General features: G+C 42.5%; 1 protein-coding gene across 4 annotated transcripts in view; it reads right to left on the reverse strand.

Moving 5' to 3' along the window:
• Positions 1 to 21,337, reverse strand: part of epha5 (EPH receptor A5) — a 90,272-nt gene that overhangs the window by 45,976 nt on the left and 22,959 nt on the right. For 3 of the 4 annotated variants that reach the window (XM_078288408.1, XM_078288415.1, XM_078288421.1), the window contains 2 exons: positions 1,140 to 1,295; positions 198 to 536 (listed from right to left, as the gene is read on the reverse strand). In XM_078288408.1, coding sequence (XP_078144534.1) covers positions 198 to 536; positions 1,140 to 1,295 — 495 coding nt within the window. The remainder of the gene's footprint in view (positions 1 to 197; positions 537 to 1,139; positions 1,296 to 21,337) is intronic. The other variant, XM_078288423.1, reaches the window with a different exon arrangement.

The raw sequence follows: 21,337 nt of genomic DNA on the forward strand, positions 1-21,337 counted from the left end.
AGTCTGTGTCTTCTTCCTCTGCTTTTTTCTATGAAGTAGCGCTGCTATGAGCAATGTGACACTCCAAAACAAACCAGCAGACAGAAATCCATCCATGAATAATTCTATTCGCTTTTCGACAGTGTTAAAAAACGTAACCTTAAGCTCTGTGTTGACTAACATGCAGTGTTAGCTGTGATGGAATCGGCACCACCTACCTGCCTGATTGGTGGTCACATTGAGCGACACATACTGCTTTGCGTGCTCCTTGGCGAGCTCCGACACGCCGTTGACCGCCTCCAACAGGAAGCTGTAGTTGGTGTGTGACTGCAGGTCGGCCACCATCACCGAGGTGTTGGACAGGCCGACGCGGCGCGGCAGAAAACGCACACTGGGGCCGCACTCTTCCAAGCCCCGCCCGTCTGGCAAGACCCGCCTGCACAGGATGTTGTAGCGCACATCCTTCCTGCCGCCCGTCTCCATGGGAACGGACCACTCCAGGAAAACACTGGTCTCGTTGACATTGGAGATGGCGTTGCGTGGAGCAGAGGGAGGACCTGAGAGAGGAGGGAGGGGGGGAAGGAGAGAAACGAACACACACATCAATATCATACAACGGCATCTTGATACACAAAAGTTATACTTAAAACAACAAAACATTCAAGACATGTCTATAGAGTTAATATAGGACCACTGAATCAATTAAGTGCATCAATAATGACCAAAATAAGAGTGTAATCAATTTTGTAGTCAAAAAGGGAAAAACAGTGTTTGCCAATTTCTCCTTTTTCCTCAGAATGTAAAATTATTTATTCCAGAATTATGAGCAAATTAGATTGGTCTTTAAAATCTTCAACACAATTAATAGATCCTTGTATCCAGAACATTGCTCTGCCCATTCAAAAACATAATCCCATTTTAGGATTTGTATGGTGGACTGATTAACAGTCTTCAGCAGTGCACAGATGGGCTTCAAATTATGGAAAGTAGGTTAAAATCGCTTTTACCACAAGGACCCATTTTACTTCGACAACTTGTATTTTCAGCCTACGTTTTAAAACCAGAGGTGTTACGACTCCTGGAGCGCCACGGCGATTACAGTTACATCCTGTTGACTGTTGCATGGGTAATATTATTTATGGAGGAATTGCAGTTCTCACGTGTGCAGGCCATATTGGGAGGATCTGAGTCAGTCTTGTAGTATCCTTCCTCACAGCTGCACGCCGTGGCTCCTGTCTGCCGGGCCACACTGTGGGGCGGACACTTACTGCAGGCCAAGGACTGCAACAGGGAACGGTAAAACCCCGCCTTGCAGACTGAGGGGAGGGGAAGGGGCCGGATGGCGCGGGGCGGTAAGGTGTCGGATAAAGAAGAGATGAGATGATTTGAGAAGACATGAATGGGAAAGGGGGGGGGAGAGAGGTGAACAGAGGGGGAGAAAAGAGAGAAAAAAGGAGGAAAGCATGGTTAGTTTTTTTTGTTTTTTTTTAGAAAAGGATGCTAGAATAAAGTTCCCTTTGCAGCTGCACCTTGCTGCAGCTCATCAGAGATACCAGTTGCATTGTTGAACCCAAGAAAGGAGCATTTGTCATCTTATTTTTTTTGTTGTCATACTGTATTTTCTTTTGATGTTTTTTCTTTATAAGCCGCTTGGGTTTATGTCTTTTATCCCACCTGCATGAACCTGTAACTCCTTCCTTTTCTTTGTGTTTTATTATCTCAAATAAACTGTTCACTCTAAGTTTTCCAGTGTGTGTGTTTCCTTCTTCTTCATATTCAGTGTTCAGTTCAGTTGTTTTTTTTTTTTTTTTTTTTTTGTCTGTTTTGTTTTGTTCAATTCAGCATTTCCAGCACCTGGTTAAGAAAACCTATTCTATAGATTTGTGTCTCTAACCTGAATCTGCTGCAGATTATTGTATTCAACCAGTCCCATGCATGCAACATACATAAACATAACCACAAATACAACATCAACACACACACAGCGATATAAACAGACATAATCTCTCTCTCTCGCTCTCCCACACACACACACACTCACACCAAGGCAAACATACACACACACACACACACATACATTCAGACGGCTGATCTAAGTGGGGCAGGTAGACAGGAGGGTGACAGACTCTGAATGTTAACACACCAGAATACATCAACAACCTCTGTCGCCATGGCAGCGCCCCAAGCCAACCAATCAGTGACTTATCACTGCTCATCTTCTTTCTGAATTCCCCCCCTCACACACACACACACACACACACACACACACACACACACACACACACACACACACAAGCACACAAACACACTACACAGGATGAGGGGTTAATGGGATATTGACCATCCTATTAGCACAGTTACAATGGTAGATTAATGTGTCTGTACATGTTGTATGGTTTATGACAAATTAAATTTCTATTTCAGTGTTTGTTTTTGGGTAGTGTATGGGAAGAGAGGGAGAGGAGAGAGAGAGAGAAAGAGAGAGAGAGTGTGTGTGTGGGTGGGGTAGGAGAGGAGATGAGGATATAAGAGAGGAGAGGAGCATAAAGGAAAAAGAGAAGAGGATGGGAGAAAAAGAGGAGGGAATAATAAAGGAGGAGAGAAGAGCAGAAGAAAGGAGAGAAGAAAATAGAGGAGAGAGGGGAGGATGCACTTAGAAGAGGATAAAGCAGAGGAGAATAAAGGAGAGGAGAGGGGAATCGAGGAGAGGAGGAGATGAGATGACAATAAAGGTGAAGAGAGGAGTGAAGGGAGGAGAGGAGATGAGAATAGAAGGGAGGAGAGGAGAGTGAGGGGAGGAGAGGAGAAGAGAGGAGGTAAATTAGAGATGAGGATAACAGCAGAGGAGGAGAAGAAAGGAGGGAAGAGGAGAGGAGGAGAAAGGAGAGGAAAGGAGAGGCAAGGGAGGAGGAGAGAAGAGAGGCAGTAATTAGAAGAGGATAAAGCAGAGGAGAATAAAGGAGGAGAAGGTAATAGAGGAGAGGAGAAGAGAGTTGGTTATTAGAGAAGAGGATAACACAGCAGAGGTGAAGAAAGGAGGGAAGAGGAGAGGAGAAGAAAGGAGGAATGGAGAATAAAGGAGGAGAGGAGAGGAGATAAGACTACAGGTGAGGAGAGGAGTGAAGGGAGAACGGGAGAAGAGAGAAGGCAATTAGAGATGAGGACAACAGCAGAGGAGAAGAAAGGAGGGAAGAGGAGAGGAGGAGAAAGGAGAGGAAAGGAGAGGCGAGGGAGGAGGAGAGGAGGAGAGGAGATGAGACTAAAGGTGAGGAGAGGAGCGAAGGGAGAACGGGAGAAGAGAGCAGGCAATTAGAGGAGATGATAACAAAGAAGATGAGAACAAAGGAGAGGAGAGAAGAGAATAAAGGCGAGAGAGGAGAGGAGAGGGGGAAAAAACACGAGGAGCATAGAGGAGAGGAGATGGGAGGAGAGGACAAAGGGGAGGAGAGGTTTTCGTGGGAGTTGCTCCTTGTTCTCAGCGAGGGTCTGCGGTCGGCGGGTGTCGGTTTTATTTATCGTTTCATAATGTGGCCGCGGAGAAGCCCTCTGAGACCGTTACTGTGATTAAGAGCTGCACAAATAAACCTGACCGGAGAGGAGGATAAAGGAGACGATAAAGCAGAGGACAAAGGAGGAGAGGAGAAGATAGGAGAAAAGTTGAAGGGAAGGGAAAGACCAGAGGAGGAGAAGGGAGGGTGGGGGATGATGGGAGGAGAGGAGAAAGAAGGACAAGCAAAACAAGCAAAGAAGAAGAAGAGGAGGGGAGAAGGGAAGAGAGAGAGGAAAACAGTAGGAGAGGGAGAGGAGAGGAGGATTTAAGGTGCTGTACAACTGTCCTTTTTCATGTCTGCTCCTCTGTGTGTGTGTGTGTGTGTGTGTGTGTGTGTGTGTGTCTCGGGCATTAGGCGTCCCTGGCTCTGATTCACCTTGACGGAACCTTGGTCCGTTGTCATGGAACATTAGGCCTGAAAAATTCTCCCTCTGCCCTGGATCCCTTTCTTTTACCCCCCACCTCACACACACACACACACACACACACACACACACACACGCACACACACACACAATGCTCAGAGAGAGAGGAGGAAGCCTTTCATAAAATGTGTTAGCCATGTAGGACGCCACACATTACCAGAATTATTTTGAGTTAAGGCTCAAGATGCTGATTTTTTATGGTAACGTAATGCGAGCCTTGCGTGCGGCTGGCCTAGTTCTGATTGAGCCGACAGTAATATATCTAACGACTTCATTAGATGCTTCACAGAGCGGAGAAACACACACGGGTGCCCTAATGTCTGTGTTGTAGAACGTGTTTTATTCAGAGGGGGAAAGTTAGTGTACATTTTATTTAATTGAAATTCCACTCCTATTCCATTCCATTATATTCCCGTCTATCATGATGTATTCCTTCTCCTCACTTTCTATACGTGTGTGTGTGAGAGAGTGAGAGAGAGAGCTGCATTCAGGGCAGTAGGACACACCTGATCCCCGTCTGCTTCAGCCTATGTTGCCGTGCATGCACACACACACACACACACACACACACACAGACACACACACACACGTACACAGGTATATAGATTCATTGCCGTCGTCTGGTGTCTAGCTCTCCTTGACATCATCCTCTAAACCTCCATGGCCGAATCAATAAAAATGGGGTGGCAGCTCATTTCACATGTACTCGCACGCACGCGTACACACACACACACACACACACTAAAGAGAAGAGAAGAGAAGAGGGGAAAGAGTAGAAGAGAAAAGAAGCATCTTTTCTCAGCAGCTAAGAGAAGAGAATAGTAGAAGAGAATGGGAGAAAAAGAGGAAAGAGTAGAAAAGAAAAGTGAAGTAAAGAGAAGACACACAAAGAAAAGAGATGAAGAGAAAAAGTTGAAGAGTAGCAGAAAAGGGCAGAGAAGAGGAGAGAAGAGATCAATGGAGACCAACACTCGAACACGAACAGAGTTGAACAGAGTCATGAAATAGTGACAAATAAAACCATCAGGTTGGGAGGAATCATCTGAGACAATAAGGTCTTAAACCTTATCAAGCCTCATCACTGTGGTGTTTCTGCACTGCTCTTCTCACAGATCACCTGTCAATCAAACAGTGTGGGCGGAGCTTGGATTTTTCTGTTGATGCAGTTTGAGTTTCTCTTCTCTCTGTTCAGCCATGGAGGCTATCGCTGCTCATGCTAACTACCCAGTTCTTCTTCTTCTTCTGTTGATTCCAAACAAACCGGAAATGTAAAACGCATCACTTCCTGTGCGGCAGAGGATTTTTCCCAGGAAAGAGCTACCAGACAGTGGCTGTTTAGAACAGACAGTGGAGAAGATTTCAACTGGATATGAATCGAATCACTAATGTGTTATAGCAATCGGTGATAGAGAACAGCAAAATGGACATTTATTTGCATGAAAATGTCACAAATTGTTACTTTAAATCAGCCCATCCAGGATTGTGTCACTCTAAATTGTTCTTGAATGCTGCTCTCCCATTATAAATAAATAGATAAATAAATAAATAACAATGAAAAAAGAACTGGTGATAATTTTGTGTCAAAGCTGCGATTGTTTATTCCAGTAAAATTGCAATAGTGCTTGGAAATTGTCTCCCTGCAGATGTTAAGAATGACAGGAAACATTTGCAATTAAAATGGAGAAAATTGCTTAAAAAAAAAAAAAAAAAAATCTTAAATAAATAAAATAAAATCTGTATGTGCGGCATGCCACTGTAGCAAAACTGTCAGTGTTAGTTGACAATTAAGCACCAACAGTGTAGAGATTAAAGGTATTTATTATCATCAATTCTGCCTCATTTCCATTTAGTCTTACAGCCTGCTTAAATAGATTAGCCATGCGCTATAGGCGAAATGAACACTGAACATGTGTGGAAATTAACCACACGTATGTCTTCTCAGCAATGACATGACTACATGAATGCAAATGACTACATGGTTACATCATGTAACATTTATGCCCGTTTTCCCTTATAATTATGTCCGTGAGGTTTTACCACACACAGCTATAGGGGAAAGGGTCAGAGGAGCTGAAGGCTGGAACCCAGATAAACCGATTAAAGCAAACAGGAACATGCATGTCCAGAGTGGAATCTAAGGGCGATCTACAGCTGAAGGGCAAGCTTCAAGTACATGGCGTAGCTGTCAGAACAAGGGCAGAAAGACCGTATGACTCCACTAAATGTCATTTAAATGGCAGCTGGGTTACGCTGGACTTGGTGATCACGGCTTTACCCTCATCATCTGCTATGTGGTGTTTTGCCAAATAGGAATTAAGTCTTTATTCCATATCTATCAACTGAAAAATATGTTGGCATGAAAGTAAAATCACAATGAAATATAATTGAAGTTACTACATGTGTTTAGCAATTGGCTTAAAACAATTGTAGACAATAAGAGCACTTTAGATGACATAATCAGCTGTATTTTTCTAAAGACTGAACAATTAAGATTGGGTAACTTTGTTTTTTTTTCCCAAAAATCAATATATAGTGTTTTGGAATGAACCCCCACCAAACATCTCTGTGGCTAAGTGGACTATTCAAGTACTGTAGTCGTGTGTTTTAATTCTGGCTCATCAAAATCGGTCACGTTTCTTTGTAGATCATTTCTACCTAGTTTCCAGTCCACCTTTGTGCTACTGGGAAATGTAGGAAAAACATTTGCCAAAGTGATGGATGCCATATCATCCTAACAAACTGCAAATACCCAGGATATGTAAAACATCATCTGCACCTCACACAGCCCACACAGTTTCACCAAGTCACTCCATCGCTTAATAATTCATTGCTTTATACATTCAACTCTTCATTATTCATTGACTTCACTTACTTAAGCTTTCATCTGTTCATTCCTTTCGTTGTTGTTTTCTGACAACAAAACAAAAACATGTCCAGAGGCTAAGACAGCACATTAGATCCTTGGACACTGGTCTCACTTGAAATTGAGCCTCCATCACATAATGAATTTAATTTTCAGCCCTTTTCTATTAGTGAAGTGCATAAAGCCCTTAAGAAATTGAATCCTAAAAAAACCAGCAGGGCCTGATAAACTGGATCCTTATTATTTAAAACTTTCTGCTGATTTTATTGCAGAACCTTTGACGCATATTTTTAATTTAACCTTGACTTGTAATGAAATCCCCAAGATTTGGAAAAAGGCTCACGTTCTTCCCCTGTTAAAAGGTGATGAAGCTTCAAACCTAAACAACTATAGGCCAATTTCTAACCAGTCAGCTCTAGCCAAGATACTGGAAACTCTGGTAAGTAACCAGCTGAAAGAGTTCTTATATAACAATGCTATTTTATCTTGCGATCAATCTGGTTTTAGGAAATGTCACAGTACAGTTACAGCAGCTACAAAAGTAGTAAATGACATAATTGGGGCTTTAGATGGGAAACAACATTGTGCTTCCATTTTTATTGATTTCTCAAAGGCATTTGATACTGTGGACCATAATGTAATGAAGCATAGGCTAATTAATATAGGACTGTCTGACTCTGCTGTTGGCTGGTTCTGTAATTATCTTGCTGACAGGACTCAATGTGTTCAGGCTGATGGTTTTTATTCTGATGTTTTATCTGTCCACAAGGGGATGCCACAAGGTTCTGTTCTAGGACCATCGTTATTTACAATCTACGTATATCAATAATCTAGGCAAAAGTGTTCCAAATGCAAACTTTCATTTTTATGCTGATGACACTGTCATTTACTGTTGTGCTACTGCTTTGACAAAGGCTCTGGAAAATTTGCAAAATGCTTTTAAAGAAATAGAATCCCAACTTCAGCAACTAAAGCTTGTTTTAAATCCGGAGAAAACAAAAATGATAATTTTTAGTCCAAAACAAAAGCGCATAGTCTTGCCTCTAAACGCACATCGCAAGGTATTCCAATTCAGATTGTATCGACTTTTAAATACCTAGGCTTTTTACTTGATGACAGCTTGTCTTTTAAACCACACGTCGAAAGTCTGGTTAAGAAACTAAAAGTGAGGTTTGGTTTCTACTTCAGAAACAAGTCGTGCATTTCTTTTAATGCAAAAAAGAAACTAGTCGCTGCCACTTTTTTACCAGTATTAGATTATGGTGATGTTTTATACATGAATGCCTGTTCCACCTCACTACATATGTTGCACACTGCTTACCATGGTGTATTAAGATTTATTACCGGTTATAGATCACTTACCCATCATTGCACTCCGTATGCTAAAGTAAACTGGCCGTGCTTCATTGGTACACCTTCATTTATAAAGCAATCATTGGTCAGCTCCCTTTTTACCTCTGTTCATACGTCACTATCACATCAAACCCATCTTACAGCTTACGATCGCAGGACTATTTATATGCCTCAGCACCCAGAACCCGCACTGAGTTTGGGAAAAGGGCCTTCATGTTCTCTGCTCCCTCTGCCTGGAATGGACTTCAAAAAAACTCTGAAACTACAGGCTTTCATTACCATATCTGATTTTAAAGCTCAAATTACGGACATTTTAAAGAATGAGATGGGAGAATGTCGATGCTTCACTGTATAATGTGGTGTTATACTTATATTCATTAACTTGACCTTCTCTCCCCAGCAACCCCCTGGAAAGCCTCACCTTCCCTCCTATTTATTACCCTACCTTTTATACCCCATCTTGTCCGCTCCAGCTCAAATTGATCCCCTTGCGCCACTTTGCCTTTTATGTTCTTGTCTGTGTTTGTGTCTTGTATGTTTGTTTTTTTAAATGCTGCCATTTTGGCCACGTCTTGTTCGAAAAAGAGATCATTGATCTCAAGTGACTACCTGGTAAAATAAAGGTTAAATAAAAAAATAAATTAATTGTCTTAAAGACCCCCCACCCCCACTCTACCCACCCACCCACCCACCCATCGACACACACAGAGTCTGTCACACACACACACACACCCACACCCACACACACACACTCTCTCACACACACACACACCCACACCCACACACTCTTACACACACACACACACAAACAAACATACCTCCTGCGGTGAGATTAGCTATGGTCATGGCTGAGTGAAGCGGCTCATTCCTCATTCTGGATGCAACCTGAATAGAGGGTGGTGGTATTGGTGTGTGTGTGTGTGTGTGTGTGTCTGTGTCTGTGTGTGTGTCTCTGTCTGTGTGTGTGTGTGTCTCTGTGTGTGTTGCCCTTGGGCAAGCTGTCTTTCTGATGCCACATTTGACACACAGCTCTTAATGTGCAGCACAAAGGGTAATAGGTAATTAATATGCAATACACACTAATGTATGTGTATGCGTTTTGTCTGTGTGTGTGTGTGTGTGTGTGTGTCTGTGTGTGTGTCTGTGGGTGTGAGGTTAATACGTAATTAATATGCACCACACACTGGCATCCCAGGCAATTAAGGATCCAGCGGTGTCCGTTGACGCTTCTTAACGAGCGTCCTCTTTAATTGGAAACATTTCACTGTAAACATGTTGATTTATATGACTGGCTGTCATTTGGTGGGATTAGAGAGACGAGGCGATTAAAACGGAGAGAGAGAAAGAAAGAGAGTGGGGGTTCAAACAACATAGATATAGAATAGAATGATATAGAACAGAACAGAACAGAATAGAATAGAAAAAATAAAGAGCCATAGATGTCAGCAGGACACTTAGACTTGAATTCATCTATACAGGTATAGATATAGTATGCATCTAAATGTCAATATGCAACTCAACTACCTACAACTGGGACCTTGCCTGAGGACAAAAAAATTAAATAAAATGAAATCACAGCAGAGTCTATGGGGATACCTTGAACAAGAATCATAACAAAAGGACGTCCTGATGGCTCAGCGGCTCAGCAACACGATCACATTTGGCTGCAAACTGAGTTCAACACAAGGAAGCCATGATTCAGCCGTCTTAAGATGAAACTGATTAGATGTGATTAAGGATTGCAGTATTTCAGTAGCCTGATATTCAGACTGAATGTCCATTTTGTTCCCACTCCATTATTCAGCCTGAGATTTCCTCCTCGTTTTCTGTGTGGGGGGGGGGTTGATTTTCCCCGAACCAATCACTAGTGACCGACGTATCTGAACCAATCACTAGTGACCGACGTATCTGAACCAATCACTAGTGACCGACGTATCTGAACCAATCACTAGTGACCGACGTATCTGAACCAATCACTAGTGGCCGACGTATCTGAACCAATCACTAGTGACCGACGTATCTGAACCAATCACTAGTGGCCGACGTATCTGAACCAATCACTAGTGGCCGACGTATCTGAACCAATCACTAGTGACCGACGTATCTGAACCAATCACTAGTGACCGACGTATCTGAACCAATCACTAGTGACTGACGTATCGGCCGCTCTGACGTTACTTCAGTCACACTGATGCTGCAGCCAGTCAGCCTCTACATCCAGGGTTAGCCAGCGGATTTACCAACTTTACCAAGATTGTCGGTCGATTTTGACAAAAATATTGTTTTTACAAAGACAATATGTTGGTTAAGGGGGCGATTTCAACACATTTCTGCCAAATGGCAATGAAAAACCGTCGCACGGTTTCAACAGTTCAAACATCAGTCAAAGGCCACAAAGGCTCTGATTGGCTCGATTGTTTCTCTGAGCGAGAACAAGCCATTGACTAGAGCAACACCAGACTCTCTAAATCGCTCGACAAAATCTGAAGAGTGGGCGGGACGAGATTTAGGAGTCTGGAACCAGGCTAGTATTACAACATAAATTTCCCAAAAAACGTTAGCTTTCCATTACTCCATCAGAAAACACCATGGAAGATTATTCTAATATTAATTTTAATATATTTGGAGAGCACGAAACTTTCAATTCATGGTTAATGGCTGAACTGTCCCCAGTAAAGAAAAGAAAAAGAGAACAAGAAAACGGCGCAGAAAAAGCAACAGAGGTTAAAAGACACAAAGAGCTGGACGACCGACAAGATTGAAGAAGACAGACATGAAATAAACACCAAACGTAACATGATATGGGCTATGGCGGTGTTTAAAGACTGGTTAATCGAAAAGAAAATATCAACAGACTTTGACAGTTACGGGGCAGAAAACCTCAATCAGGTGCTGCGCTCATTTTATGCATCTGTTCAAAATTCCAACGGTAAAACTTACTCGATTGCCAGTTACATAGCAATTAGGGTTGGGCTATGTCGACACTTCTCAAAGTTTGACATAATGAATTGTGCTACCTTCAAATCCAGCAACGGGGCATTTAAATCTGTAATTAAAAACCTTCGCAAAAACGGGAAAGACGTCAGCCAGCACCACCCCCCCATCTCAGCTACAGATTTGCGGCTCCTCAGGTGTTCAGAGGTGCTGTCTCCAAACACAGCGAGCGGACTGGTCCGAAAAGTGCGGTTCGAGGTACGGCTGCATCTGGCAAGACGAGGCAGAGAGGGCAATCGAGACTTAACAAGAGACTCTTATTTTGAAACAGGATGAGAATGAGCAATGAGTACATTTCTCTCGCCCACAACGCTGAGACCAAGAACCACAAAGACGCCAAAGATCCATGTAAAGAAAATTACAGGGGGCGGCATCTTCGCTAAGCCTGACAATCCAAACTGCCCCGTTGCCAGTTTTAAAAAGTATTTATCCCTTTGCCCTCCTGACACTAAAGCTTTCTACCTTCACCCACTAAAAAAAGACCAACAGCTACTGAACAGACAAGCAGTGTGGTACTCTCGTGAGCCCATGGGGTACAATTTCCTTGGGCAAATGTTACCCCAAATCAGCCAGGCAGCCGGGCTTTCAAGGAGGTACCCCAATCACAGCTTGAGGAGCACAGCTGTCCAACTCCTCTCTCAGGCTGGTCTTGAGAGTAGGGAGATAATGTCTGTGACTGGGCACAGATGTGAGGGCACCCTGAGGAGCTACTGGGCTCCAACCATTACAGATAGGGAAAAGTGGAGCAAGGTCCTGTCCTCCAATCCAGGCAACGGCAGCAGATTTGCTGAGCGCCTCTTCTAGTTGCCTATCGCTACATACTAACTTAAGCGATAAGCGGTAGTGATAATAGTAATATTGTTACCAGTTGTAACATTAGTAACAATTGTGTTTCCAGGTGTGTCAACTGCAAAGCCCGGGCAAGAAGGAAACGTAGAGATGAATGAGGACAAAAACGTCAATATCAATATTCCCAAAGAAGTCCCATTCACCTTGTCTCACTTCACCATCAATGGAAATGTTCAGTTTAACGTGAATTATAACGCTAAGTAGGCTAATCTTAAGAAGGCTACAGAGTTTACGTTGCTATGGACGCAGTTCCAACCAAATAAACCCCTTCAGGGTGATGCAGGACTCCTCCGCTTTGCGTCGGGGTCCTGCATCACCCTGAAGGGGTTTATTTCGCAATAATGACCCGCTCGCTGTACATTAATCCCTTACTGAATGAACTTCCATCAAAGAGCAACACTCTACAATGAAAGCCTCGTCTATCTGTGTGATCATGTGGCGGCTTTAACTAATCACAGTAAGCTGATATTGTAATTTCACAAAGATTCAGGTGGTTCAAAGGCCTTGAATAGGAATGATAGGAATATCAATGATGCCTGTTGACGAAGAGTAAAAAGCAGAAGGGATCTAAGGTGAATATATATATTACATGATTGTAAATCAACCAGCCACTTTGTATTGTCTATTGTAAAACAGATTTATGATGTGAATTAAATTGCCAACTATATCAAACAACACCCATATTGTTTAACTATGATGGCACCATGCAAGTTAGCAAAAGTCAAGTCAGTTAACAGACTTACCATTCACAACTACCATGTACAACATCATGAGTTTATTTTTTTTTATTGAAAAACATTGCAGCTGAGGTGCTGAGTGCTAAAGGAACTGACAGATTGTGTTTTGGTGAGATTTGGAATTGTCCTAAGGGTAGTTTTTATTTATTTAGTTTATATTTATCATTTATTTATTTATTTATTGTATAAATCATGCTGAAAGGTATGCAGACCTGGCCACCTCTAAAAGGAAAAGCTGACTTTTTGGGCCAGCCAGTGTATCTATTGATTAATCTCACACCATTTGTGCTCCAATTTTTGAGTGACTTGTATAAGTGGCCATGTGAGATCTGAGTTCCAAGGAGCCTTTTTTTCAGATTTTTTTTTTTTTTCCTGTTTTAAGAGGGACAACAGGGTCGAATTTGATCCAGAGTATGGAGTGGACTTCTGTCAATGGAGCTATTGAGTGATTTTCTATTGACAAGACTGCTTAGGAAAGTGATAGGGCTAGGGAGAGTCTCTAAGAATGTGTGACCAGTTTCAGGGTTAATTAGCCGACTGATAGTAGTTTAAGATGTAGAACTGAGACAGGTGGCCCACATCAAGATAAATAGTGATTAGAAAATCAGACAGAGCTGCACAATCAGACGAAGACAGAACAAACAGGCAAATGGCCCACACCATTTGTCGCATGTGATATCCACTCACTCTCCCATCTTTCCTCTCACTCTCCCAACTGTGTACTAACTAATTCAGCAGGATTGGCATAAAAATAATCTTCGACAGAACAGAAACAAAAAATGGTGGGGCTGAATTTCAATACAATGCCTATGTTGTTAAGAGATAGTATTGTGGACTAATAAACCAACCCCAGGAAACAAGGAAACACAGTAAATATCCTGTTCCTGTGTTTGTCCCATAGTGAGCTACGACCAAAGTAATATAAACACGAGATGTGTGTGTGTGTGTGTGCATATGCATATGTGTGTTCCTGCTGGCATGCGTTATGTATGTATGTGTTTGTACATGTATATGCATGCGAGTGTGTGTGTATGCTTCTGTGTGCCTGTGTGTGTGTGTGTGTGTGTGTGTGTGTGTGTGTGCATCTGTGAACACAAACACAGCCAGATGATAATACCATAATAATATACAATCCAGTCAATGGGGTTTTCCTGTCTGTTAGTTTACTGGGCAAGTCATTGTTCCGAACACACTTATTCTCACAATCATGCTGAGAGCAGAAACCAAAGGGGTCAAGCATCATCACAACAGTTTTCAAATATAAACCAATTTATGGAAAGTGGAAAGTCTTACGGGGAAGAAAATGTATCCTAGACAATGACAGATCAAGCGTTAAGTGTCATGTTCCAAAGATGTTTTGGAACAAATTCAATCAAAACAAAATAACTATGACACCCAAGTACATTTTAGGCATTTTAGCTGACACTCCTCTCCAGAACAATTTACAATTTGTGCAATAGTAGACCAAAAATTGTGTGTGCAAGTGTCAGGGAGTTAGTGCCCCTACAATACTTCTGTGACAATAGAACAATTATGCGAGTTTGAGGAAAAGGGAAAGAATAAGGGCTTTCCGTTTGGTGAAAATCAAAGAATCTGAATTTCAAAACTGAAGTCGGACACAAATGCGAAATAATGCATGAAATGTATGTAAAACTAGTAAAACATTTTTATTTTGAGAAATGTGTGTGCATATGTGTGTCCAGATATACATATTAACAAAATTTTTGCTGAACTACTGCTGCACTGAATCCATCCCCAAGAGGAATGGTTTTGCTTCCTGTTAATCCACCAGAATTTACATTACATTGTCATTTTATATTACACAACATCATTTAGGAGACACTTTTGTCCAAAGCAACTTACAATAAGTACATTTTGTCAACAGTAGTCAAACCGACTGTATATCACAGTCTTTGTCAGCTAAGCCCTCATTTGGAAATAAGTAGCATTTGTAGAATCAGAGAGGTTTTTTCTTCTTTTTTTTTTTTTAAGAGTAGAAGATTAGAAGAGAAAGGAGAACACTACATCAATTTACAAGAAATGATCTGCTAACTAGCTGGTTGAGAGACATTTGAGTGTTTTGTGTTACAATACACTAATTTGGTCCTCGTATGCAACATTCAAAAACACATTCTCTGCAGTACTAATGCAGGATGAAACCAGGATAAAAAATCATGGAGGACTTCTACAATGGCTCCCACTGTATGTGTATGTCAGATAATCCATGTGTGATGGAACCACAATGTCAAAGCAGCAGTCCATCAATGGTATAGGCCTACATGAATTCATACTGCCTTCATCTGAATTGATGAGGGTGCATGTCCCTGCTACACTCCAATATAGCCTACAGATTTCGTATTGAAATACACTGATTATTAATGATCACACAATCCGTAAAGCACCCACCAATATTTTGACTTTTGACTTGTTCATCATCAACTCTTCTTGGACCTCTAGAGAAGCTGTAGAAGACTATCAGATAACGTAACAACTGTACGTAATCGTTATGAAATTAGTAAAATATTTCATTTGGGAACCGCATCATGTACTGACCCAAATGCATCAGTAGCGTCCATAATAACCAGTCTAACCAGTCCTACAGGCCACCGCTGACTGAGCCTCTGGAGACATCCGGGCTTTCATGGAAAGAACCTGGCTCTGCTGAATGAAACATGGTATTAATATTTCACCAACCGCAGGACTTCGTGTGTTTAAGTGTGTGTGTGTGTGAGTGTGTGTGTGTGAGAGAGAGAGAGAGAGAGACAGAGAGAGAGAGAGAGAGAGAGAGCAGTGAGAAGGGGAAAAGAGAGGAAGCACTTCTGGGAAAGTCAGTTTACCCAACAAGCACTCAGGAAGCACTTTAGTTGTCATGACAGCATCACCATGTTGAGATGATGGGGTGATGGAGAGAGAGAGAGAGAGAGAGAGAGAGAGAGAGAGAGAGAGAGAGAGAGAGAGAGAGAGAGAGTATGGCAGGATGCAGTGAAAGAAGCCAGTAACAGTTTGTAATTGAACGAGATCCGAAAAGATGAATGGCTGTCTTTCATGTGATGAATCCAGTCAATTTATATTTCAGGAGATTCCTGGTACTTACAGCGCTAGGAGCCATCACTCACCATGCCATTTTTTTTCTCTAGAGAATGGACTTCGGGATGGCAGTGCTTGTATTTTTGTAAGGACTATTGAATTCTGTTTATACATCAAGACTTAAATGTGAGGTTTATCATCGAATTATGCCAGGATGCATTAAGCTATAGAAGCAGGTGGACAAAAATCTGACTCCTACTCATGTTGCTACTGAATCTTCCTGGCCCTGGTTTCGGCTGTACTCCTGCAATGTGTACGAGCAACGGGAAGAAATCAGCTGAGTACAGTGGGACTAATGTGGTAATGCCAACAGTGATTTAAATAAATACAGCCACAGGAGATAGATGACAGTTTCATAAAGCAACACAAAGCAACATGGCCTTGTAACTCAGATCCTTAAGAGGACATCTTGACAATCATACTGAAATGAGAAATGTAACCGTGGCCATGTGTGTCTCTGTGTTATGCTGGTGACTGTAATACCCTTGCCACCACACCAGCCAGCTCCGCACTGCAAGAGTGAACCACTCTAACGCTATCCCATGATTCCCTAGAGGGGGAGGGCGGAAAGCTTCCTCACATTGCTACGCCAGAGAGACGGTTTCTGACGGCAGCGAACACTGTGAACAGATCGAGTTTGGCATTTGCTGCCGTGACGGCTGACAGGCAGGCAAACAGAGGAAGATCAGGGGAGGCCTGGCACTGAAACCAAGTATCGTCATGGGAGATCCATCCCCAACCCCCGAGACACACTCTGACGGCACGAGTCAAACACAATGCTCTGTGGTTTTATTATTCTACAAGTGAATGGCAGTTAATCATCCCAGCCAATTCTTTTAATACATGAGATACAGAGTCTTCCTCTCAACTTTACATCCTCATTTGCATTCCCTCTACATTGTCCTCTCCTTTCCTCTCCCTAGTCCTGCCCTCCCCCCTACTCCCGCTTCTCTCTTCCCCTTACTTCTCTGCCCATCTCATATCTCCAAGTCTTTTTCCGTGTCATGTGAATTCAATTCAGCCTGAATCCGAACACCACCCCATTCCATCATTCCACTCAGCCCTTATTCCATCATTCCAACATTCCATCCAGCCTTTATTCCATCATTCCATTCAGCCCTTATTCCATCATTCCAACATTCCATCCAGCCCTTATTCCATCATTCCAACATTGCATCCAACCCTTATTCCACCATTCCATCCAGCCCTTATTCCATCATTCCATTCAGCCCTTATTCCATCATTCCAACATCCCATCCAGCCCTTATTCCATCATTCCATTCAGCCCTTATTCCATCATTCCACCCAACCTTTATTCCATCATTCCAACATTCCATTCAGCCCTTATTCCATCATTCCAACATTCCATCCAGCCCTTATTCCATCATTCTAACATTCCATCCAGCCCTTATTCCATCATTCCAACATTCCATCCAGCCCTTATTCCATCATTCCAACATTCCATCCAGCCCTTATTCCATCATTCCAACATTCCATTCAGCCCTTATTCCATCATTCTAACATTCCATCCAGCCCTTATTCCATCATTCCAACATTCCATCCAGCCCTTATTCCATCATTCCAACATTCCATCCAGCCCTTATTCCATCATTCCAACATTCCATCCAGCCCTTATTCCATCATCCCATCGAGGCTTTATTCCATCATTCCAACATCCCATCCAACCCTTATACCATCATTCTAACATTCCATCCAGCCCTTATTCCATCATTCCAACATTCCATCCAGCCCTTATTCCATCATTCCAACATTCCATTCAGCCCTTATTCCATCATTCTAACATTCCATCCAGCCCTTATTCCATCATCCCAACATTCCATCCAAGCCTTATTCCATCATTCCATCCAGCCCTTATTCCATCATTCCAACATTCCATCCAGCCCTTATTCCATCATCCCAACATTCCATCCAACCCTTATTCCATCATCTCAACATTCCATCCAAGCCTTATTCTATCATTCCATCCAGCCCTTATTCTATTATCCCAACATTCCATCCAGCCCTTATTCCACCATTCTAACATTCCATCCAAGCCTTATTCCATCATTCCATCCAACCCTTATTCCATCATTTCATCCAGCCCTTATTCCATCATTCCAACATTCCATCCAATCCTTATTCCACCATTCTAACATTCCATCCAACCCTTATTCCATCATTCCACCCAACCCTTATTCCATCATTCCACTCAGCCCTTATTCCACCATTCCAACATTCCATCCAATCCTTATTCCATCATTTTAACATTCCATCCAACCCTTATTCCATCAATCTAACATTCCATCCAACCCTTATTCCATCATTCCAATATTCCATCCAGCCCTTATTCCATCATTCCAACATTCCATCCAACCCTTATTCCACCATTCTAACATTCCATCCAACCCTTATTCCATCAATCTAACATTCCATCCAACCCTTATTCCATCATTCCAATATTCCATCCAGCCCTTATTCCATCATTCCAACATTCCATCCAACCCTTATTCCATCATTCCATCCAACCCTTATTCCATTATTCCAACATTCCACTAAGCCCTTATTCCACCATTCCAACATTCCATCCAACCCTTATTCCATTATTCTAACACTCCATCCAACCCTTATTCCATCATTCCAATATTCCATCCAGCCCTTATTCCATCAATACAAAATTCCATTCAGCCATAATTCCAACATTCCAGCATTCCATTCAGCCCTGATTACATCATTCCAACATTCCATTCAGCCCTTATTCCATCATTCTAACATTAGATCCAGGCCTTATTCCATCATTCCATTCAGCCATTATTCCAACATTCCAGCATTCCATTCAGCCATTATTCCAACATTCCAGAATTCCGTCAGTTCAACTCACATCTGTGGGGCCACCCCTCTTTCTCCTTCACCCTCCCCCTGCTTCTCATCTCTCTCTCTCTCTCTGTCTATTTTGCAGCTTCTGTCCTCACAGTTATCCTTCCTCTATCAGCTCAATGAATCAACAGTCATCCATCTCTCTGCCTCCCTGCCCTCACGCCCAGCGGTGTGAAATCCCTTCTTTATCTTGTCCCTCGGTTTTCCCATCACTTCTCTTCTCCACACTCCTATCCATCCATCCATCCATCCATCCATCCATCCATCCATCCATCTATCTATCTATCCATTCATCCATCTACCCAGCCATGTCCCTCCCTCCCCTCCCTTCAGTCTTGCAGAGCTGACAGTGCCGCGGGCTATCACCAATTATCCCAGCTAAGTCGTGTCTACATCTATACATCTCACACAGCCACATACAGTATCCTTAGATGCTATCTGACACACTACTACATCTCTGGCACACCAGGACCGTATCACCACACACTTTATCTATGAAAGTGTTTACTATCTGTATATGTTTTCCTCGCTATCGTAATATCTCTCATCTTTACATGGAGGATATACCATTCTATTACTTTTTTTTCCCCTGCTGGATTAGTACCTACTTTAATAGGATGTTCTGTGTACCTATTAAAACGTGTAATCCAAGTCAGCAGCCAATTCCATACAGCACACATAAACAGAGCAGGCTATCCATCTATATTTAGCTCACAATACATGAACAAATAAGTTGATCTCTATAGCTGGAGGCAAACTTTAGGTACCGTATTTCCTCTAATATTGGCCCGGGCCTTTATTTACCTCAACTGCAGAGGGTACCAGGCCTTTATTGGAAGCAGGCTTATATTAGAGACAGGCCTTTATTTCTAATTCCCTCTGTTTGATAAGTATATTTGCTCATATTTTAGTACAAAGCCTCCTTGTTTTCTGATCTGCTTCTGTTACGGTACGTTAGGTAGACGTTTTTTTGTTACTGCAATGCATTACGATAATTACGGTAATCGACGACGGCATGCTCCAGAGACTTCCGCCGGCCAAGCCGTCTTGTGGCACTTGTACGTTACTACAAACTACAGTTACAAACAGGCATCAGGAGTTTACCGGTATCCACCGTTGTTTGCATGTAAGCTGAAGCTAACTGAAGCTAACTGAACCTGGGCGCCGATGTGTTCCCGGTGATCCAGCCGAGATTTTGGCGGGGGTCCGGGGCTCGGATCGGGAGGATCAATGCGGGCCGTGGGCGCGGTGGAGAGGACAGCGGCGGAGAGAGGAGACGGACACGGTGCAGCCATATACTAGGTTTTGACCTAGTCTTGTTTCCTTTGTTTTTTCCCCCGGCCTGTATTTGAGACCGGCCTTTATTTGTTCGTGTCGACGACGGCCTCGGCCATTATCGGAGACCCGGCTTTTAATTGACTACAGGCCACTATTAGAGGAAATACGGTAATTAAAAAACAACTCTTAATGCTGATACTTATGTCAAACATTATTAAAGCGAGTGCATTCAAATTGAATGCTACCCAAGTAACACTGCCAATCGATCACACTGCTGATCAGAACAAAGCTTTGAATAGCACAACTGCAATTGTATAGCCAGCAATGCATTCCTGTAGAGTAACAGATATTAGTGTACAGTGCTGATGTTTCGTCCATCGTGCTTCAGCATCTCCCCAGTGTGACGACCACTTACACTGTGCCGGCGTTCTGTGGCTAAATGTTTTCCATAAATAGAGATGTACTTTGCACTACATGGACATACAGAGATTCCCATGGAAGAGATGGGGAGAAGGAGGGAGAGGGAGAAAGAGATGGGGGAGGGAGGGGGGGGAGGGTAGAACTTTGATGGAGAAAGATGGAGGGATATCCAAAGGGAGAAAGTGAAAGAGAGAAGTAGAGGAAGAGGTAAATGGCAAGAGAGTACATGATGGAAGAACAATAGATGGGAGCAAGAAAGAAAGCGGGGGGAGGGAAAGAGTAAGAGGGATAGAGAGACAAATAGAGAATAGAATAGAGACTAGAGATGAATAAAGAATGAGTGCCTTAACAAATCAGTTCATCCATACATGTTTGTTTGGCTGTTAGTTTCCCACATTTGTCTCTTAATATTGTATATTTATTTGTTTGTTTCCCATGTTGGTTGTTCTTTATTATTATTATTTACTTTATTTTTTTTTGTTTGTTTAAAATCATTATACAATTTGATGCTTTAGCAATATGAAAATACTTGCCAATTTCATGCCAATAAAGCAAATTTGAATGTGACAGAGAGACAATGATAGATAGATAGAGAGAGAGAGAGAGAGAGAGAGAGAGAGAGAGAGAGAGAGAGAGAGAGAGAGAGAGAGAGAGACCATAAGAGAAGGAGAGAAAAGGGAAATGTAGAGAAAAGGGATGGAGAAAAAGACAGAGGTACAGAGAGATACAAGGAGAAAAAGTGAAAAGTAAGAGAGAGACAGAGAGAGAGTTAGAGAGAGAGAGACAGAGGGACACAGAGAGAGAGGCAGAGAGAGAGAGAGCTAGAGAGAGAAAGCGAGGTCCAACGAGTTGTGGCCTACATTCACAAAGGCTGTGTTAAATCATGCTCCGCTAGGCAGCACACACAGCCAGGATACACACACACACA

Source organism: Centroberyx gerrardi, chromosome 2 (assembly GCF_048128805.1).
Source record: "Centroberyx gerrardi isolate f3 chromosome 2, fCenGer3.hap1.cur.20231027, whole genome shotgun sequence".
NCBI classification, from domain to species: Eukaryota; Metazoa; Chordata; class Actinopteri; order Beryciformes; family Berycidae; genus Centroberyx; species Centroberyx gerrardi.